This window comes from Nerophis lumbriciformis, linkage group LG07 (assembly GCF_033978685.3).
Source record: "Nerophis lumbriciformis linkage group LG07, RoL_Nlum_v2.1, whole genome shotgun sequence".
NCBI classification, from domain to species: domain Eukaryota; kingdom Metazoa; phylum Chordata; class Actinopteri; order Syngnathiformes; family Syngnathidae; genus Nerophis; species Nerophis lumbriciformis.
This window is the reverse complement of record NC_084554.2, coordinates 23,321,510-23,344,920: the sequence shown is the minus strand read 5'-3', so window position 1 is coordinate 23,344,920 and position 23,411 is coordinate 23,321,510. Positions and strand designations below refer to the sequence as shown.

At 43.6% G+C, this 23,411-nt stretch overlaps 1 protein-coding gene across 2 annotated transcripts in view; it reads right to left on the bottom strand.

Moving 5' to 3' along the window:
* The window catches only part of LOC133609747 (cysteine-rich secretory protein LCCL domain-containing 1-like), a 64,447-nt gene extending 41,257 nt beyond the window's left edge, over positions 1–23,190 (bottom strand). For both annotated transcript variants that reach the window (XM_061965626.2, XM_061965627.2), the window contains exons 1-2: positions 23,045–23,190; positions 22,528–22,853 (exon numbers count right to left, since the gene is read on the bottom strand). In XM_061965626.2, the coding sequence (XP_061821610.1) occupies positions 22,528–22,779 (252 nt within the window). In that variant the 5' untranslated portion in view covers positions 22,780–22,853; positions 23,045–23,190. The remainder of the gene's footprint in view (positions 1–22,527; positions 22,854–23,044) is intronic.
* Positions 23,191–23,411: the final 221 nt, after the last annotated feature.

The window sequence follows — 23,411 nt, the reverse complement described above, 5'->3', positions numbered from 1 at the left end:
GGTTAGGGTGAGCAAATCAAACGCTCCTTTTTTCCTTCTCATGTCTAAGCTTCCTTGAGCTCATTAAAAACAAACATTTTGTATGTTATTTGCACCAAATGTTCTGCAAACGTTCCGCTTCAACACATTAAATCTTATCAGCCACCGGTAAGCCGCCAGTGTTTTGAAAGTCTACGAAGACGCCTGCTGCTAAAGAAGCTGCCCCAAAGCCAGCCACAAAAGAAGGGTGTGCACAAATTACATTTAAATCTACATTTGAAAATATTCGACTTTTGAATTTGGATTAAGCTTGATTAATCGCTTGCATAATGTAAATACATTTTAAAAAAGACCCAAATATTTGGACTCAAATGAAATTTAACTTTCAGAATGTCTCCCAGGAATGTTTTTTTTCAAATATTTTACTTGAATAGACGTCATTTATTTGCACAAAAGTTGGTAACAGTTTTGTCCCATTTTTTTTATTGAAGTGAAATTTGCCAGCAAGCGCACCTGATGTATGCATTGACCTGAGCACTGACCGGATAACAACCCGGGCCACATCCCATAACAGTTAAGATAAAGTAGCATGCACAGTGAAAATAAATTGCGTGATTAATCCGCTCATTTGTTTTCCATGCATTATGCCCAAACATCCATCCATCTACCCATTTTCTACCGCTTGTCCCTCTCGGAGTCGCGTGTTGGTGCTGGAGCCTATCTCAGCTGCATTTGGGCGGAAGGCGGGGTACACCCTGGACAAGTCGCCACCTCATCGCAGGGCCAACACAGATAGACAGACAACATTCACACTCACATTCACACACTAGGGCCAATTTAGTGTTGCCAATCAACCTATCCCCAGGTGCATGTCTTTGGAGGTGGGAGGAAGCCGGAGTACCCGCAGGGAACCCACGCAGTCACGGGGAGAACATGCAAACTCCACACAGAAAGACCCCGAGCCCGGGGATCAAACCCCTAACCCCACTAACCCCTGTTCCACCGTGCTGCCCTGCCCAAACATGCATCTAATTAATGTATAAGGATAGAATAACAATAATTTTACACAAAAGGGAAAAAAAGACAATCAGGGTTATTTTTTTAGGGAGTTGGCACCCCTTCATGTGTAGTTCTGGGAAATCCTGGCTAAGGAAATCCGAGCTCCCAATATTTTCCTGGTCACACAGCTAAATGCAAATTAGTGATGTGACGTTCGCGAACTAGTTGAGTCTTTTGAACGGCTCTTTTAAGTAAACGGATACCCAGTTAGGAGTCGTTTGTGTACAAGACATTTTTATTCAAAAAAATGCCCACACTTACATTTAATTCTTATTTGTATCTGTTTCTTTGTATTGTATACATTCTGGGGAAATGTTTGGATGAACTTTATCTGTAGCATGCATAGTTTTTATTTTTAGGTGAGGTAAAATGCAAAATAGGGACATCATTTTCAAGCACAACTTTCTAGAATGTATATAATAAAAACACCAGATTAATAAATAATACTATTTCAAAATAATTTCCACCAATATAGTAAATACTGGAAAGACTCAAGATTCGACACAAAGAACCATTAAAGTGAGTGATGGGTTAAGCGTAACTGTACTGGAGGTATTGTTTCCATCTCATCGTCACGACACCTCCGCCGCTAAAGTCTCTCAGCAACGTTCACGCTGCGTTGTTTATTTCGCTTGACACTTCATTTGCTCCACTCCACCCCCTTGCTCACTCATCTGGTCGCATTCCAAAGGGTATAGAAGTACTTCCTCTGCACGTGTCGGGTTTCCTGTTCCATGTGTAATTAAGTGTGCAGAAAACGGGGGAAGTATTACAGTAGAAAAGAATTGTGACGTTTGTACTAAAGCCATTTGTCCATTAATAGTATGTTCTAGTCTTTTTCATACAGTCCAGTGCAGTAATACTGTAGTATTACTGTAGCATACGTTGTATATACGTTGTAGTTAATCATTTTGGACAGTGTTGTTTGGAAACTTGGCATTTGCAGTAATTGTTTTAGGAAATGGTGGCACTCAAATTTAGAGGATAGTTTGAAGGCAGGGTGGGGGCCTACTAAGCTGATCCAGTCATGAGTGATGTGCAGATCAATGCTAAAATATCAATACCGCTGATACCGCATCTTTATACTCTAATATCCATCCTCAAATTAAAATAGCAAAAACTTTTGATACTTTAGTTCAGGGATGTCCAAACTTTTCCACCAAGGGCCAGGCCGTATACTGAAAAGTCAATGTGGGGGCCATATTGAAAACAATTTTTTTACATTAAAAAAATGCTAAAAACAGATGTTGTGTTAGCTATGTATTATAGGCGACTAAGTATATTAATTTTAATTACTAGTATCAGTGTGTGAATGTGTGTGTGAATGGGTGAATGTGGAAATACTGTCAAAGCGCTTTGAGTACCTTGAAGGTAGAAAAGCGCTATACAAGTATAACCCATTTATCATTTATTATTTAGTTAGAACATTTCAGCTTTTCTTCATTGAATAACAAATCTTTGCTTTTTTCTTACATTTTTTGCTGTTGTTTTTCCCCATGTAAGAATAGAAAAATATATCAATACCATGATTGTTAAACTGCATAACCTAGCGTGTCAAAAATTCTGCCTGTAAGAAAATAATAATGTTCATGTTTATTGTGGTTGTTGTAATTTTTCTAATTAATTAATTGCTTTGTATTATTTTATATTGTAATTAACTAACTGAACTTTGTTCATATTTTAAGTATATTTTATTTTCATTTTGATTCTAAAATTTTAGATCAGGGGTGTCTAAACTTTTTCCACCAAAGGCCGCATACTGAAAAGTCAAGTACAGTATGAAGGGGGCCTTTTTGTCACACATATATACTGCTGATATACGTGTGTGTGTATATATATATATATATATATATATATATATATATATATATATATATATATATACATATATATGATAGCAGATTATACATATAAACTTAAAGACAAAACTTTGTGCTATAGGTCACTAAGTATATTATAATTAATTGTTAGTTTAAAAATGTAAGCCTTACCTCATTACGTTCCAATTTTTTTTCTTTTTTCTCTTACATTTTTACTGTTGTTTATTAAGGATAGTTATGTTATTATTTGAAAATACACAATTTTTTAAATTTTAGCAGCCACGTTAGGTATATTTTCACAAAATCGGTATCGGATTGGTATCGCCGATAGCAGCCTGAATTTTACATGGTATTGGTTCGGAAAGAAAACTAGTCGTTTTTCCAAATCACTACATTTGGTTAGCATTTTTTGCAGCAGGTCCTTGAAATCCGCAGAGCGCTCTTGTCATAAAGAGGATCTTTTAAGTAGCAATTTTGTAGTAGGTCATTAAAAACAGCAGAGAGCTACTGTCATAAAGAAGATCTCTTAAATAGCAATTTTGTAGTAGATCCTTAAAAACAGCACAGAGCTACTGTCATAAAGAGGATATTTGACTTGCATTTTCAGGATTCAGGATTCAGGATTCAGGATGTGTTCTTATTGTCCATTCTTTAACATGTACAAGACAAATAAGAACTGAAATTAAATTTTTGGCACAGTCCCACTAAGAGCAAACATACGTTACAGGGAGACAAGACGGGACCGCCAATAGATCAGCCACTTACGGCTCTCCTTAAAAATGCAGCAAGTCCTAAAACAGCTGGATAATTCTGTTGCATAGAAGATCTTTGACTAGCATTTGCATATTTGCAGTAAGTCCTTAAAACAGCAGGGTAGTCTTGTCATATACAAAATCTGACTAGCATTTCTGCAGCAGGGCCTTAAAAACTGCAGAAAGCTCCTGTCATAGAAAGGATCTTTGAGCAGCATTTTTGTAGTAGGTCCTTAAAAACATCAGAGTACCATACGATACCAAACTCTGGTTAACTTTTTTCACCAAGCACCACCTCAGAAAAAAACTTGGCTCTCCAAGCACCATAATGATGACCAACATTAAAATACAGTAGCGTAGTAGTCCTAAGTATTCATTAAAAACAAGGCAGAGGTTTTATTTTTACAAGTACATTTTATATTTTTGGCCACTGTAACATTACACACAGTTTGAACAGTAACACTGTGTTTGAATATAGGAAAATAAAACACTGTACTTTTGTCAAGTGATTCTTTGGCCTACCACTAGATGGAGCCCGTGTACCACTGGTAGTACACGTACTACAGTTTGAGAATCACTGATATAGAAGACCTTTGTAGAAGGTCCTTGAAAATAGCAGTGATCTTGTCATATGCAAATTTTCTAATGTTTTCGCGAGAGGTGGTTAAAAACAGCAGGGCAGCCTTGTCATACAAAAGATCTTTGCATAGTGTAAACATGATGTTATGTCTTCATTTCTAACTATATTAACTATTTACTTAAGTAACAATTTGAAGGAATGGTAAAGGCTTGCATTGAGATCGCAAACAATATAAAAATAAAATTTCTGGAAATGTTTTCACCAGAACCATTCCGTTAAATCACTGTGGTTTATGCTTTTTGTTGCCGTTTCGTCCAACCACATACTTCCACCTGAAGAGCATCTTGCTGGCAGGTTTAAAGTATCCACAGCTCTGAATAGTCCTGTAATGTATGTCCCGTGAGGCCCGGGGCTCCATTTAAATTAGAGAAAACAAATGCTCATATGTTTGGGATGTTGTGCTTTGTCAGGGTCATTAGTGTGAGTTAGTGGCATTGTGATGAGCCACAGGCACATTCAGGAACTGACTAGATTACTCTAATAATCGCTGCTAAAACATTTCACCTATTCCACCAGCCTGGGTGTCTATCATTTTGAGTCAAATACATGTCATTATTATTACTTTTTGTGTGCAGCCCTATCACATACACAGGAAAGGTAAACAAATTGGCGTGGTCATTTAAAGGGATCATTTTGAAATGTGGTGTAAATGTACCCTAGGAGTCACAGGAGGTGCTTTGAGGATTTCCCCGGAGTGTGAAACTTGCTTTTCTAGGGAAATGTTTTTTTTTATGTTGTATAATGACAGAATGGGAACAAAGCCATGGGGATAAGAGAGAGCAGGACAGCAGGGAAGAGGAAATGGCGGAGATTTGAATAGATGTTATCTTAAGAGTCCCGGAGTTTAACGCCACAGAAGGTCAGCCGGGTTCTGGTTTAATACAAAGGCAGACGATAACAAAGCTGGGTGTGTCGGCAATGCAGTCTTCCAGCAGACTGGAGCTGTCGGCGTCTTCTGAGACGTGACGGCGGTCCAGCACTGACCCAAAAGAAAAAATAGTAAAGCTCATAAACTACCACAATGTACCTTCTATGTTTTCTAATACAAATATCTCAAATATCACCTATGTGATCTAGAACAAGGTTGTTGTTTTTTTATGTTAGCTTAAGTAAAACAAAAACAAATAATATTTGTCTTTATTTTTGTCAAGCTGCCGCACATTTTGAGAACATGCATGGAGCATGTGAATCATCGACCATTTAATTATACCATAATTGGTGGTATTTTTCTTTTAAATTGAGGCTCTTTGCGTTGGCACTACTTGACTCTCCTGCTTGTCATTGTTGGGTCTTTTTAAAGTAACTCCCTCGAGACTTTTTTCATTACCTTAGCTTAAGTTAGCTTGTGGGTTTAATTGAGCAGGCATCATTACTGGGACACACTGAAGCACAGACGGACCGGCTGGCGGGATGATGAGGTTGTTGTGCAGAATAAAAGACCCTACAAAGAGCCGGTGAAATTGGAAACTAATGTGTTCAATATATGCTGTATAGCAGTGATGTGCACAGTGCGGCCCGGGGGCCATTTTCCGCCCACACCTTATGTTTTGATTGGCCCTTGGTATAACCTCTTTAGAACCAGCGTTCTTTTGCACTTTTTAACGCTGACAAAAAAAAAATGTTCCTCATCACTTCACGCATCAAGTGTTGCGGCTTCACTTCATCACTGGTTTTTATACGCGTTTTTTTAAAACAAATTGTATGTGTTTTTAGCTTACATTTAAGGAAAACTGCACCTTTTTAAATTTTTACCCATCATCCACAATCTCTATGTGAGACAATAATGCGCGTCTTTTTTTTCTGTGTATTCTAAATAGTAAAAAACTGCTGGTACAAAGGGGCTAACAATTGGGACTCATCTATTCAGCTTAAAAAGCGCTATAAAAAATGGTCTGCTTAAAAAAAGGATCTGCATAAAAATAGCTGTTACCAGAATATTGACCAAGCTGCAGCAACATTTTTATTGTAAGAGTTAACTTAAGAACTGATGAAGCCTACTCGGATGAGAGGCGAAACATCTTCTAAGACAAAACAAACAGTACAGAGCGTTTGATTGAATGCCCTGAGATGACAAGGACCTGGATGAATGAGAACATTCATGGACAGTTAATATAGAAGAACTCATTTTCTGTTGTCGTGCTCACACTGGGCCCCATTCAGCAATAAGTTCCTAACTTTTCCTCTTATCTTTCTTCCTAAGTGATTTCCTAAGAGGAGTCCATTCAAATTCATGACATGTTCTTAAACCGCCCAATTGTTTCCACCTTCTGTTCTTAAGTTGCTGAATGCCAAATGGTTAGCGCGTGCGTGTCTATCGTAATTTGCATATAAACACGCCCTTATTTCCCCGGTATGCATAGGTAAACGCCCTTAATTCCGTAATTTGCATAAGTAAACACCCTTAATTCCCCATATAAGGGCACAATTTCGGCGGAATAGCCAAACATCAAACACACGGAGAAAACACAAATATATTACAGAAAATACATTCGTATTATCCTGCGGGGGAAATACATAATGTAAAAACGTATGTTTAAGAAAGGGGGGACTGCAGAGTTCAAATAAATATTTGTTACTACGGGCAAATAGGTCGAAATGGTCGTGAAATATGCGCTCCCTCCCCAGGGCACGATCTGCGGCATCTTGCAGTAGCAGCAAAAGCTTTGCCATTGTGTGTGTGTGTGTGTGTGCGTGCGTGTGTGCGTGCGTGAGTGTGCGTGTGCGTGTGTGCGTGTGTGTGTGTGTGTGTGCGCGCGTGTACACACACACACACATTAAGCTGCTAATAAACTTGGTTGCGATCCGCTATAGAATGAAGAAGTATTGCCTTTGAGTTAGTAAAAGTTAGTGATAGAGTATAAATCATACATCTCACCTGTATACTAGAAGGTTGTAGCACCAAGCTGGGAATTTGGTCAACTTTGAAAATCCACAAACTGCCAACTTGATACCATATGGCTCTCAACAAATAGAACACAGTATAAGACAATTGCAACAACTTTGGGGAGTATTTTTTTTATCAGAGGAGTGAGGATTATTCAGAATTTAGTAGCTCAAAGGGAGCACAAGTGCTGAAAGATACAACCATCCCATCGTTCGGATTCCCAGTGAGAGCGGACATTGGTGACATTTATTTTCTTATTTGAAACATTTAGTGATAGTGCTACAGGATAACGCTCCAAGGCTCTCACAAAGTCTGCCGTCAGCGTCAACAAACATAGAAAGTGCTCTCTATGTTGTTATTGACATTCATTTCAGAGCGCACACCAATTAATTCTATGGTGACTACTAGTGTTGTTCCGATACCAATATTTTGGTACCGGTACCAAAATGTATTTCGATACTTTTCGGTACTTTTCGATACTTTTCGAAATACAGGGGACCACAAAAAATTGCATTATTGGCTTTATTTTAACAATAAATCTTACGGTACATTAAACATATGTTTCTTATTGCAAGTTTGTCCTTAAATAAAATAGTGAACATACAAGACAACTTGTCTTTTATTAGTAAGTAAGCAAACAAAGGCTCATAATTTAGCTGCTGACGTATGCAGTAACATATTGTTGTTATTTTCCATTGTATTATTTTGTCAAAATTATTAAGGACAAGTGGTAGAAAATTAATTATTAATCTACTTGTTCATTTACTGTTAATATCTGCTTACTTTTTTTGGTCAATTTACAATGCACAGAAAAGAGAACGACGTGTCACACAAGGATGGAGCATGATGGGCAAAATTCCCCTCAAAAAGTGCAGTTTTTCTTTAAGTCTCAAATAAAGTCGTATTTATGCATTCTACGTATTACATTACCACGTGTCTTATTTTCTATTATGTTGTGGTAATCACCAAAATATACCCTAGAGAGATATTCACCATGTTTCCATGCAGATGGAGCCATGCCTGTTTTTACAGTCACGTTGATGCACTTTCTCTTCGACTCAACTAAATGAACAAAAGCAAATGTCTACGGCAAAAGACGCTGGTCCTCAGGAGGATATTTTCTAATATAAACCCCAAAACCAGTGAAGTTGGCACGTTGTGTAAATTGTAAATAAAAACAGAATACAATGATTTGCAAATCATTTTCAACTTATATTCAATTAAATAGACTGCAAAGGCAAGATACTTAATGTTCAAACTGAGAAACTTAATTTTTTTTGCAAATAATCATTAACTTAGAATTTAATGGCAGCAACACATTGCAAAAAACTTGGCACATTTTTACCTCTGTGTTACATGGCCTGTCCTTTTAACAACACTCAGTTAATGTTTGGGAACTGAGGAGACCAATTTTTGAAGCTTTTGAATTCTGTCCAATTCTTGCTTGATGTACACCTTAAGTTGTACATCCCGGACTGTTTCCGGGGTGTCCGTTATCGTATTTTACACTTTATAATGCGCCACACATTTTCAATGGGAGACAGGTCTGGACTACAGGCCCGCACTCTTTTACTATGAAGCCACGCTGTTGTAACACGCGGCTTGGCACTGACTTGTTGAAGTAAGCAGGGGCGTCCATGATAACGTTGCTTGGATGGCAACAGATGTTGCTCCAAAACCTGTATGTACCTTTCAGCATAATGTTGCCTTCACAGATGTGTTACTTACCCATGCTTTGGGCACGAATACACCCCCATACCATCACAGATGCTGTTTTTTTACCTTTGCGCCTAGAACAATCTGGATGGTTATTTTCCTCTTTGTTCCGGAGGACACAACGTTCACAGTTCCCAAAAACTATTTTAAATGTGGACTCATCAGACCACAGAACCCTTTTCCAATTTGCATCAGTCCATCTTAGATGAGCTTGGGCCCAGCGAAGCCGGCGGCGTTTCTGGGTGTTGTTGATAAATTGCTTTCGCTTTACATAGTAGAGTTTTAACTTGAACTTACAGATGTAGCGACCAACTGTAGTTACTGACAGTGGTTTTATGAAGTGTTCCGGAGCCCATGTGGTGATATCCTTTACACACTGACGTTGTTTTTTGATGCAGTGAGGTCATGGGCATTCAATGTTACGTGCAGTGAGTAAAGGAAGTAAATCCCTAAATTCCTTGCAATAGCTTGTTGAGAAATGTTGTACTCAAACTGTTCGTTAATTTGCTAATGCATTTGTTCACAAAGTGGTGACCCTCACCCCATCCTTGTTTGTGAATGACTGAGCATTTCATGGAAGCTGCTTTTATAACCAATCATGGCACCCACCTGTTCCCAATTAGCCTGCTCACCTGTGGGATGTTCCAAAAAGGTGTTTGATGAGCATTCCTCAACTTTCTTAGTCTTTTTTGCCACTCGTGCCAGTTTTTTTGAAACATGTTGCAGGCATCTAATTCCAAATGAGCTAATATTTGCAAAAAATAACATAGTTTTCCAGTTTGAACGTTTAGTATCTTGTCTTTGCAGTCTATTCAATTGAATATAGGTTGAAAATGATTTGCAAATCATTGTATTCTGTTTTCTCCTCTCTGAGCTGCCACCTTAACGTGGTAGAGGAGTTTGCGTGTCCCAATGATCCTAGGAGCTATGTTGTCCGGGGGCTTTATGCCCCCTGGTAGGGTCTCCCAAGGCAAACTGGTCCTAGGTGAGGGATCAGACAAAGAGCAGCTCGAAGATCTCTATGAAGAACACTGACAAGGAACCCAGATTTCCCTCGCCCGGACGCGGGTCACCGAGGCCCCCCTCTGGAGCCAGGCCCGGAGGTGGGGCACGATGGCGAGCGCCTGGTGGCCGGGCCTGTCCCCATGGGGCCCGGCCGGGCACAGCCCGAAGAGGCAACGTGGGTCCCTCCTCCAATGGGCTCACCACCCATAGCAGTGGTCATAGAGGTCGGGTGCGATGTGAGCTGGGCGGCAGCCGAAGGCAGGGCACTTGGCGGTCCGATCCTTGGCTACAGAAGCTAGCTCTTGGGACGTGGAACGTCACCTCGCTGGGGGGGAAGGAGCCTGAGCTAGTGCGCGAGGTGGAGAAGTTCCGGCTAGATATAGTCGGACTCATTTCGACGCACAGTAAGGGCTCTGGAACCAGTTCTCTCGAGAGGGGCTGGACTCTCTTCCACTCTGGCGTTGCCGGCAGTGAGAGGCGACGGGCTGGGGTGGCAATTCTTGTTTCCCCCCGGCTCAGAGCCTGCACGTTGGAGTTCAACCCGGTGGACGAGAGGGTAGCTTCCCTCCGCATTCGGGTGGGGGAACGGGTCATGACTGTGGTTTGCGCTTACGCGCCAAACCGCAGCTCAGAGTACCCACCCTTTTTGGATTCACTCGAGGGAGTACTTGAGAGTGCTCCCCCGGGTGATTCCCTCGTTCTACTGGGGGGGTTCAATGCTCATGTTGGCAGCGACAGTGAAACCTGGAGAGGCGTGATTGGGAAGCATGGCTGCCCGGATCTGAACCCGAGCGGTGTTTTGTTATTGAACTTTTGCGCCCGTCACAGATTGTCCATAACGAACACCATGTTCAAACATAAGGGTGTCCATATGTGCACTTGGCACCAGGACACCCTAGGCCGCAGTTCCATGATCGACTTTGTAGTTGTATCATCGGATTTGCGGCCTCATGTTTTGGACACTCGGGTGAAGAGAGGGGCGGAGCTTTCTACCGATCACCACCTGGTGGTGAGTTGGCTGCGATGGTGGGGGAGGATGCCGGACAGACCTGGCAGGCCCAAACGCATTGTGAGGGTTTGCTGGGAACGTCTGGCAGAGTCTCCTGTCAGAGAGAGTTTCAATTCCCACCTCCGGAAGAACTTTGAACATGTCACGAGGGAGGTGCTGGACATTGAGTCCGAATGGACCATGTTCCGCGCCTCTATTGTCGAGGCGGCTGATTGGAGCTGTGGCCGCAAGGTAGTTGGTGCTTGTCGAGGCGGTAATCCTAGAACCCGTTGGTGGACACCGGCGGTGAGGGATGCAGTCAAGCTGAAGAAGGAGTCCTATCGGGTTCTTTTGGCTCATAGGACTCCTGAGGCAGCGGACAGGTACCGACAGGCCAAGCGGTGTGCGGCTTCAGCGGTCACAGAGGCAAAAACTCGGACATGGGAGTAGTTCGGGGAAGCCATGGAAAGCGACTTCCGGACGGCTTCGAAGCAGTTCTGGACCACCATCCGCCGCCTCAGGAAGGGGAAGCAGTGCACTATCAACACCGTGTATGGCGAGGACTGTGTTCTGCTGACCTCGACTGCGGATGTTGTGGATCGGTGGAGGGAATACTTCGAATACCTCCTCAATCCCACCAACACGTCTTCCTATGAGGAAGCAGTGCCTGGGGAGTCTGTGGTGGGCTCTCTTATTTCTGGGGCTGAGGTTGCTGAGGTAGTTAAAAAGCTCCTCGGTGGCAAGGCCCCGGGGGTGGATGAGATCCGCCCGGAGTTTCTTAAGGCTCTGGATGCTGTGGGGCTGTCTTGGTTGACAAGACTCTGCAGCATCGCGTGGACATCGGGGGCGGTACCTCTGGATTGGCAGACCGGGGTGGTGGTTCCTCTCTTTAAGAAGGGGAACCGGAGGGTGTGTTCTAACTATCGTGGGATCACACTCCTCAGCCTTCCCGGTAAGGTCTATTCGGGTGTACTGGAGAGGAGGATACGCCGGATAGTCGAACCTCGGATTCAGGAAGAACAGTGTGGTTTTCGTCCTGGTCGTGGAACTGTGGACCAGCTCTATACTCTCGGCAGGGTCCTTGAGGGTGCATGGGAGTTTGCCCAACCAGTCTACATGTGTTTTGTGGACTTGGAGAAGGCATTCGACCGTGTCCCTCGGGAAGTCCTGTGGGGAGTGCTCAGGGAGTATGGGGTATCGGACTGTCTGATTGTGGCAGTCCGCTCCCTGTTTGCTCAGTGCCAGAGCTTGGTCCGCATTGCCGGCAGTAAGTCGGACACGTTTCCAGTGAGGGTTGGACTCCGCCAAGGCTGCCCTTTGTCACCGATTCTGTTCATAACTTTTATGGACAGAATTCCTAGGCGCAGTCAAGGCGTTGAGGGGATCTGGTTTGGTGGCTGCAGGATTAGGTCTCTGCTTTTTGCAGATGATGTGGTCCTGATGGCTTCATCTGGCCAGGATCTTCAGCTCTCGCTGGATCGGTTCGCAGCCGAGTGTGAAGCGACTGGGATGAGAATCAGCACCTCCAAGTCCGAGTCCATGGTTCTCGCCCGAAAAAGGGTGGAGTGCCATCTCCGGGTTGGGGAGGAGATCTTGCCCCAAGTGGAGGAGTTCAAGTACCTCGGAGTCTTGTTCACGAGTGAGGGAAGAGTGGATCGTGAGATCGACAGGCGGATCGGTGCGGCGTCTTCAGTAATGCGGACGCTGTATCGATCCGTTGTGGTGAAGAAGGAGCTGAGCCGCAAGGCAAAGCTCTCAATTTACCGGTCGATCTACGTTCCCATCCTCACCTATGGTCATGAGCTTTGGGTTATGACCGAAAGGACAAGATCACGGGTACAAGCGGCCGAAATGAGTTTCCTCCGCCGGGTGGCGGGGCTCTCCCTTAGAGATAGGGTGAGAAGCTCTGCCATCCGGGGGGAGCTCAAAGTAAAACTGCTGCTCCTCCACATCGAGAGGAGCCAGATGAGGTGGTTCGGGCATCTGGTCAGGATGCCACCCGAACGCTTCCCTAGGGAGGTGTTTAGGGCACGTTCGACCGGTAGGAGGCCGCGGGGAAGACCCAGGACACGTTGGGAAGACTATGTCTCCCGGCTGGCCTGGGAACGCCTCGGGGTCCCACAGTAAGAGCTGGACAAAGTGGCTGGGGAGAGGGAAGTCTGGGCTTCCCTGCTTAGGCTGCTGCCCCCGCGACCCGACCTCGGATAAGCGGAAGAAGATGGATGGATGGATGTATTCTGTTTTTATTTACGATTTACACAACGTGCCAACTTCACTGGTTTTGGGGTTTGTACAAGTAATTGAATAATAACTAGACATACGAGACAAAATATAGCAATTGAGATATAAATTGCCATGAAACAAAAAGGGGTTGGATTAAATAAGCTCTGCTTCTTCCTACTCCTTTTCGTAGATGCTGTAATGAGAAATTGGAAATATGTGATGTGTCGTATCATAACTGTATGCATGTTTGAAATAAACTAACACCATAACCATATTATTAGATATTAACACCTATTTGCTTTGTCACATGTAACACTAAGCAAACATATAGATGTTTTGTGCGGATAGCTCAGCATAAACTGAGCTGAATTCAATTAGTTTAAACATCTTTAATATAGAAAATGCATCGAAGTGACTACCACATCCTTTAATTCTTGCGGCCTTCGGTGGGGTGCCATTACAGAAAATTTGAACTATTTCTATCCTGAGATTTATTTCACACTCTTCCAAGAATCTATTATTGTTTTTCTCCCTCCTCTTGATTATTCAACCTTCGCTTTCGGCCTTTCAGTTCCTTAGAAACCCTCTCTCCTTTCAATTTCAAATCTGTGTGTATCATCTTTAGACCTCTGTTTTTGTTTACCTATTCCTTGCCAACTCTCCTTCTAACCTCACGTCCACTTGTTGCATGACTCCACATAGTTCACCCCCGGGTGCCTCTGAATGTAAAAAAAAAAAAAAATCAAAAAAAAGAAAAAGAAAGAAAGAGAAAACAGCCAACTGTAACAGGAGACAGTAGAAAGGAGCTGTGCATGGCTGGCTGCTGGCTCAGCATTTCTCCACATGAGTGTGCCTCTAGCAGAGGCCTGCCAAGCCCAATTCACTCACAAACACACACACACACACACACACACACACACACACACACACACACACACACACACACACACACACACACGCACACACACGTACTTGGTCCTCAAATCCAAACTCTCAATTAGACAATTACATAGTCCAGCAATTGCCCCCAGCAGGAAATGTTTATTTGCCTTTTTCGTGGAATAATACGCCTTTTGTCCTGTAGCTCTTTTAGTGAGAGACTTAAAAAAAAAAGAAGTCATTACTTTCTGGATGCTGTATTGATTTGTTTTTACCGGGCCCCGATGCCGTCGGTGGCCATTCACAATGCCCGCGACTACACGTGTAGTCTGATTGCAAGTGTTCCAGATGGCCGAGCGTGCAGCACTTGACTTTGTGGACGTGTGTGGGTTTGTATGGGTTCGGTAGGGGGGGGCGTATGGGGTGAAACACCTGGTAAAACAAGCCGGGGTGCCGCGCTCTTGATTCTAATTGCATGGTGAAAAGCGATCTGGCGGACTCTGCGTGCACTCACACACACACACACACACACACACACACACACACACACACACACACACACACACACACACACACACACACACACACACTCTTGTATTTGTTACCTTCTTGAGACCTCCGAAAGATGCCTACCTCTTTAGGACCACCCTTTCTAGATACATAAAGATTTGCATTTACAACATTAACAATATATACATACTATGCAAATATAAAACAAAGCTTGTTGGGAAAATATTATAAAAGTTGGAATTTTACTCAATAAGAGTCACAAGTTTACAAGAAAAGTTCAACATTTTGGCAATTTTATGAAAAGACTCGTAATTTTACTCGACAAAAGTCACAATCTTATAAGAAAACTTTAAAATTTTGGCAACAGTATGATAATTTTCGAAATTTTGCTTGGCAAAATCATGACAAAAGTCATAATCTTACTCAAAAATGTTCACTATTTTACAAGAACAACAAATAAATTGGCAATATTGTGATAAAAGTCAGAATTTGATATGACAAATGTCACCATTTTGCATTAAAAAGTAATAATTTGACATAAAATTGTTTTAATCTTACGAGAAAATATTGCAATATTACAGAAACAGAAAGAATATGAGAAATTGTTCCCATTTTTTTAAGAAAAAAGTCGACACATTTTGAGAAAAAGACTGCTATTAGTTAATTTATTTATTTTTTGAATTTTTTGTTTGCTATTGGTTGGTAATCAGTATGTCTTTATATACATATTTATTTGATTTTTTTTAAATTAATTTTGGGGGTGCATTTCAATTTCTTACACACACTTGTTATTACATATGTTGGCCAGAGGAGGAGCACTTCAAATTTTTACACACACTTGTTATTTCATATGTTGACCAGAGGGGGAGCACTTTTAAAACCGACACAGTCAATTTGAAAAATCCCTACTTTTTGGGACCACCCTATTTTTGATAGATTTCACCACCAGGGGAGCAAATGAGACGTTCTCTATTAGATGCAATGGTTTTCCGTATTGGGACCATGATTTGTGTCCTAACTTGTTCACCGGTCCTCATATGGAAAGTACTTTTCCTTGTTGATGTCTCAAGAAAGGTAGAAATACAAGAACATCACACACACACACACACACACACACACACACACACACACACACACACACACACACACACACAAGAGGTTAAAGTCAAACAAATAGCATAGCAGGACTAAAGTTATGATCGTGGGCAACATCCCCCCCACCCCCTTGTAAAAACAACCAAAGTCACATGTGTAAGGTCTAACGTGTGTAAAGGTGCTTAGTGGGAAACGTGCCAGCTGCTCTGCTGGCTGTCGCAAAGCTGTACGGCCCACAAAAGTACACTTAACAAGTTCAGACTGGGGTCATTAATAATGCCGCTTTTCCACTGGCGCGGTTAATACTTCAAATTAGCTGCCGAAATCATGCTTCACTGAACGCATCACACAACAACAGAGGAGAACCCATGTATTTATTACGTTTCGGTCAACTTTATTCTTAAGGAGACTAAGGGCAGCAAGAAACACGGGCCACTTTAGCAAAATGGAGACTGTGGAGTACTACCTACTCAGTGGCCTAGTGGTTAGAGTGTCCGCCCTGAGATCGGTAGGTTGTGAGTTCAAACCCCGGCCGAGTCATACCAAAGACTATAAAAATGGGACCCATTACCTCCCTGCTTGGCACTCAGCATCAAGGGTTGGAATTGGGGGTTAAATCACCAAAATGATTCCCGGGCGCGGCCACCGCTGCTGCCCACTGCTCCCCTCACCTCCCAGGGGGTGATCAAGGGTGATGGGTCAAATGCAGAGAATAATCTCGCCACACCTAGTGTGTGTGTGACAATCATTGGTACTTTAACTTTAACTTTAACTTTACTGTATATTACTGCAGTGTCCAGAGTGGCTTAACAATCATGCTGGAATAGCAAATCTGCTCGACCAATTAGCAACCAGTGACTAATATCTTGACTAAATTTATTCAACAGGAGACTGAGGGCAGCAAGAAAACAAGCCGTTGAATCTAAATGGAGACTGTGGGGTTTAGCACTGCTAAAGCGGTATTTTCAGCCACCACGTACCCAAAAACATAACAATGATGCAGCGATTACTAATCTGCTAGACCATTTAACAACCTGTTATTTTTAGTTTGACTAATTTTATTTAAGAGAAGACTGAGGGCAGCAAGAAAACAAACCACTGCATGAAAATGGAGACCCTGGAGCTTGCTACTAATGCTAAGCCTTGTACCGTATTTTCCGCACTATTAGCCGCACCTAAAAACCACAAATTTACTCAAAAGCTGACAGTGCGGCTTTTATATGGATTAATATTACGATTCATTTTCATAAAGTTTCGATCTCGCAACTTCGGTAAACAGCCGCCATCTTTTTTCCCGGTAGAACAGGAAGCGCTTCTTCTTCTACGCAAGCAACCGCCAAGGTAAGCACCCGCCCCCATAGAACAGGAAGCGCTTCTTCTTCTACTGTAAGCAACCACCCGCCCGCGTAGAAGAAGAAAAAGCGCGCGGATATCACCGTACGTTTCATTTCCTTTGTGTGTTTCAGCAAAAAGCTGTGAGTACACAACTAAGGTACAACAACGGGTTGTTTATTGCATAGTTTGTTGTTTATTTCTAGCCATTTGCTGCAGCAAAGTGGATACTGTGGAATATCATACTGCCAAAGCGGTAGTGCATCCGCAAATGTAACAAAGATGCGGCAACGACAGCAAAAATCTGCAAGACCAATTAATAACCGGTTATTTTTACTTTGGACAATTATTTTCCAAGAGGAGACTGAGGGCAGCTGGAAAATGAACTGATGTAGCAAAAAATAGAGACTGTGGTGTAGAATACTGCTAAAGTAAAACAACAGGTTGTTTATTGTTGTTATGTCAACAATAACAAATATGTAAGTGACGGTTATTTGTATATCAACAAATTTTATTCAAGAAGAGACTGAGGGCAGCAAGAAAACAGACCGCTGGAGGAAAATATGGAGACTGTGGAGTTATGTTGTCCACATAACAACATACAACATTTGCATTTAAAAATAGGAAGATTTTCCGGTAAATAAGTATAAATAATAATTATTCTTGACCAATCAGCAACCGTTTATTAATACCAATTCTCTTAACAAGTAAATCTCAAACTGTGGTAGTGGTACACGGGCTCTATCAGAATGACTTGATTAAATATTCCAACACAGTGTTACTGTTCAAGCTGTTTGTAAAGTTGCAGTGGCTGAAATAATAAATATACTTGTTAAATAAAACCTCTGCCTTGTTTTTAATGAATAATTAGGCCTACTCGATACTGTACCACAATTTTATGTTGGTCATTATGGTTGTACTTTGAGAGCCAGGTGTTTTCAAAGGTGGTACTTGGTGAAAAAACTTTAAGAATCCATGCTGTAGACCAGGGGTCCCCCCCCCCAGCATCCAAAGGAGTTTGCTTTGCCAATAAATCCAACTTGGTCAGTAAGCTGGCTGCACTTTCCAAAGGCGTCAGTGACCGCCTGATGACGCTGCGCCTGCCTCTTCCAGGAAAACACTCTGCCACACTCATCAGTGCCTACGCCCCCACGATGACGAACACAGACGATGTGAAGGAGAGGTTCTATGAAGACCTGAACGCTACCATCGCGGCAGTGCCCAGGGCAGACGAGGTCATCATCCTCGGTGACTTCAATGCCAGGGTCGGCACTGATCACAAGTCATGGGAAGGAGTCCTCGGCAAACATGGCATGGGCAGCTGTAACAGCAATGGCACCCTTCTGCTGAAGACCTGTGCGGCACATGAGCTCTTGATCACCAACTCAGTTTTCAGCCTCCCAAAATGCAACAGGACCTCATGGATGCATCCCTGCTCAAGACACTGGCACCTACTGGACTATGTCATCGTGAGGCAAAGGGACAGACAGGATGTCAGGGTTACAAAAGTGGTGTGCGGTGCAGAGTGCTGGACTGACCATAGGCTCCTTGTGTCTAAGCTGAACATCAAGATCCACCCTCCCAGAAGGCCTCAAGGTTCCAAACTTCCAAAGGGCTTGAACGTTTCCAGGCTCACCAATGCCTCTGTCAAGCAATCCCTGACTGAAGAGCTCACCAGCAAACTGCAGGACCTGAAACCCTCAGGGAACCTCGAGGAGGACTGGGCTGCGTTCAGAGACACCGTCTACACTGCTGCTCTCAATGCAGTAGGACCTACAGCCCGCATGCAACAGGACTGGTTTGATGAGACCGATGATCACATCAGAGATCTTCTCCAGGAGAAACATCTCAAAAACAGTCTGCCCTCAAGAACATCAAAGCAACCATCCAGCGGGAGCTGCGTCAGATGCAGGACGACTGGCTCTGCCAAAAATCTGACGAGATCCAGTCCTATGCAGACCAGAATGACAACAAGAAGTTCTACAGCACCCTCAAGGCCATCTACGGGCCCACAACATCAGGATCTTCTCCTCTCCTCAGTGCTGATGGCAGCACACTGGTCACAGACAGAGAGAAGATCCTTGAGCGCTGGGCTAAGCACTTCCACGGTGTTCTCAACCGCCCCTCAGCCATTAATGACGAAGCCATTGCACGCCTCCCTCAAGTCCCTGTCAACACCTCCCTTGACGAACCACCAACGGAAGCTGAGGTCATCAAAGCCATCAGAGGACTTCCAAATGCAAAGCACCTGGTGCTGATGCAATTCCAGCAGAAATCTACACAGCTGGTGGACCACCTCTGACCAAACAACTGGTAGACCTATTCTGCACCATGTGGAACCAAGGGAAGCTGCCACAGGAGTTCAAAGACGCCTCCATCGTCCATCTATACAAATGCAAGGGCAACAGGCAGGACTGCAACAACCACCGCGGCATTGCTCTGCTGTCTGTAGCAGGAAAGATCCTGGCCAGAATTCTGCTAAACCGCCTGACGGAACATCTTGAACACAAAGACCTCCTACAGGCAGGGTCGTGGTACAGTGGACATAATCTTCGCCGCTCGCCAACTCCAAGAGAAGTGCAGAGAACAGAACATCACTCTATACTCCACCTTTATAGATCCTACGAGGGCCTTCGACACTGTCAGCCGAGAGGGCCTCTGGAAGATCATGGTCAACTTTGGCTGCTCACAAACATGGTCTGTGAATTCCATGATGGAATGCAGGCACAAGTTCAGGACAACGGTGCATCATCTGAGCCTTTCCATGTGGAAAATGGAGTCAAACAAGGCTGTGTTCTGGCACCCACTCTGTTCAGTATGATGTTCTCAGCCATGCTGACAGATGCTTTCCCTGGCACCCACTCTGTTCAGTATGATGTTCTCAGCCATGCTGACAGATGCTTTCCGGTCTGCGGACATGGGGATAGACCTGCGCTACTGCAGTGATGGCAAGCTGTTTAATCTGTGAAGATTATAATTACATAAATATAATTATTATAAATAATAATTGAGCTATTGTGTGGAACAATTTCCCTTGTGGATCATTAAAGTTTGTCTAAGTCTAAGTCTAAGTCTATTTTTTTATATATATATATATATATATATATATATATATATATATATATATATATATATATATACATATACATATATATATATATATATATATATATATATATATATATATATATATATATATATATATATATATATATATATATATATATATATATATAAATGCTGGAATTAAAAACCATGCTGGAATTGGGAGTGATAGAAGAGTCACACAGTGCGTGGTGCATCCCCATAGTTCTGGTAGGGAAGAAAGATGGGTCTGTGCGGTTCTGTGTGGACTACCGCAAGGTAAATGGTGTGTCACGTTTTGACGCCTACCCAATGCCCCGGGTCGACGAGCTCCTGGACCGGTTGGGCACTGCTCGTTTTTTCACGACACTGGATTTGACTAAGGGCTACTGGCAGATTCCCTTGTCTCCAGAGTCTAAGGAAAAAACGACATTCTCCACTCCGGAAGGTGTATACCAGTTCGTGACCCTTCTGTTCGGCTTGTTCGGTGTGCCCGCCACATTTCAGAGACTCATGGACTGGGTACTGCGCCCCCACGTGGCATATGCTGCCACCTACTTGGATGATGTCATCATCCAGGGTGACAATTGGGCGGAGCATATGCAAAGGGTGGGGGCGGTACTCGAGTCCCTGAGGCGGGCTGGGCTCACCGCCAACCCGCCGAAGTTCGCGGTTGGCTGGAGGGAGGTACAGTATCTGGGGTACCACTTGGGAGGAGGGCAGGTGCGGCCGCAGGTAGACAAAACCGCAGCAGTTGCGGCCTGCCCGACTCCGAAGACAAAAAAAGAGGTGAGGCAGTTTTTGGGACTGGCAGGTTACTACCAGAGGTTCGTCCCCCAGTTTGCGGACCTGACCAGCCCACTAACTGACCTCACCCGAAAGGGTGCTCCAGATCTGGTGCAGTGGACGGAGCAGTGCCAGCAGGCATATGAGAAGGTGAGAAAAGCCCTTTCCGAGGAGCCGGTACTGCACATGCCTAATTTTTCCCTCCCGTTTTGTCTGCAGGCGGACGCGTCAAGCAGAGGGCTGTGAGTCGTTTTGTCCCAGCAGACGGGGGGCACTGACCACCCCGTGCTATACATCAGCAGGAAGCTAATGGACCGGGAGGCGAGGTACAGCACGGTGGAGAGGGAGTGCCTCGCCATCTGGTGGGTGGTGGGTGCCCTCCGGTGCTACCTGCTGGGACGCCCGTTCAGCCTCTGCTCGGACCACAAACCCCTCCAGTGGCTCCACCGCATTAAAGATGCCAACGCGCGGGGGGGAGTAGGCGCAGCCGGATGACATCCCGGCCTAAGTCTAGCGGTGGAAGTATGTGGAGGGGGCGTGGCCAGCACTGCCTACGGGAGCGGAGGTCCCCGTCGCTGTCCAAGGTACTGAGGACAGCGCGCTGGCCGAGAGGGGCGTGCCAGGGCCGGCTTTGGAACACAGCTGACAGGTGATTGGATTTCCCAGGTGGTGCTAGTTGTCTAATCACCTGTTGTCTTTAACAGTAGTGGTCAGGAGCAGAGAGGGAGAGAGACTTGAAGAGCATGAGACAAAGGAGGACTGAAAATTTGTGTGTCATGCAAATGCTTGATGGAAAAATAAAACCTGTTGTTGAATCAGAACACCGGTATCCAGCTGACGTGTGTGATTCACCCACCCCACTAGAAGGAGACTTCTACACGATGTTTTGTTTTTTTACACTTACATGTTGCGGATGATAGCATTATGTCTTTATTTGTCATTATTTATACTTTCTGAACAAACTTTGCGATAATGTTAATCAGTCAAATAGGTGAAATTGAGTCTAGCAGAAATTCAAAATGCTCCCATTGTTGGTAATTTTAATCGAGCAGAAGGTTAAATTAATACCAATATCATAATCAAATTACAGGATGTTTACTAATTTTCCTCAACTGATGTACTAACATCATGTGGTTTATTCTGTACATACATGTGTGTAGCATCATCTACAACAAAACCTGTGAATTTGGACTCCTTTATTAATCGTACATGAAGTTAGAAGGGGATACACATTATTTCAGCATATTAATGTGCACCCAAAAATTGTGTCCCCATTACTAACAACAACTTTGACAATCAAGGCATGAATGTACCTATCCACATTTTGTATACTATCACTAATAAACAGCGTGAGTACGTAGTGTCCAAACACGGAAACAGTAGCTCTATCTTAACACGACACATGGCTCCCCCCCTCTGAAGTCATATGCGCTTTAGTCGCAGAGGATACAAAGACTTGCTATTGCTATTGCTATTTCAGCTCATTTTTATACTGCGCAAACTCATCTCGCGGGCCGGGTAAAAACTGTTTGCGGGCCTGATACGGCCCGTGGGCCGTACGTTTGACACCTCTGCTGTAGACCATTTTTATTCAGAGGTAGACTGAGGGCAGCGAGGAAATGTCAAGTTTAATACTGTAGTGTCAAGAGCTAAGTTATATACCAGCACTATAGTTTAAATTGGCAGTATGGTAAATTAGGTCAAGTAGGTGCCATGCGGTGGAAAAGAGGCATTAGTTTACACACCATAATAGTCCACCTAATGCATCCACTCACCATGTACTCCATGTTGGAGGCCGGGGGGTACACCTGGCCTCGGAGCTTATTGTGAAGGTCCAATATGAGCTGGGCGTCGGTGTCCGTGATGGCCCTCCTCCCCCTTTGCTTGGCCTGCCACCAGTCGCCATCCTCATCCAGGTACTTGTCTAGAATCTGCTGCCAACCTGTGGCGTTTGGATGCGTCCCCATGGAAACGGCCCTCTGGGCGAGCAATAGCAGTAGCAGCAGGCTCGTACCTTTAGGTCTCATCTTTTACTATCAGCACCAAGGTAGAAATAAACAGCTAGAAAATTGAGACACTCCCGTGCATAGGTGGATGACAGCTGGCAACAGAAACATGAAGAGTTGTGCTATTAGTGGCAGACATGCTGTACAGTATACCACTAAAATCAAGTTAGTATAGTTTTTTCAAAACATCAATAAAACAGTTACAAATGAGCTAAAAAGTACATAATAATAATAAACTAATCAAGCCACTGCTTTATGCAAAATGTTCTTCCTAAATTTTTTTTACCTTAAATAGACTGAAGCGTAGTCCACTGAATGAATCCAAGCAGTGTGTCAAAGAAAAGGTGCAAATGCTAATCCTTCAGGCCTGAGTGACGTGCAGAGTTCAAGATACTCAAAGACCAACGTGTCTCCACTTTGTGCCCTCCAGGTTTTTGCACCAAAGTCTCTACCAGCATCGCTTAACACACATTTTATCCACAACTCAGCAGGCTTCACACTCTGCCTCTGACCACGCCCCCTCCAGCCCACTTCCCTGCTGCCAAAAGCTTCAATGGTGGTGACATGAGCAGTTTTTTTTCTTGCCCTAAACTTATAATAACTAACTATAATCGTAAATACAGAATATGAAATCATGTTTCCTTGATTATATT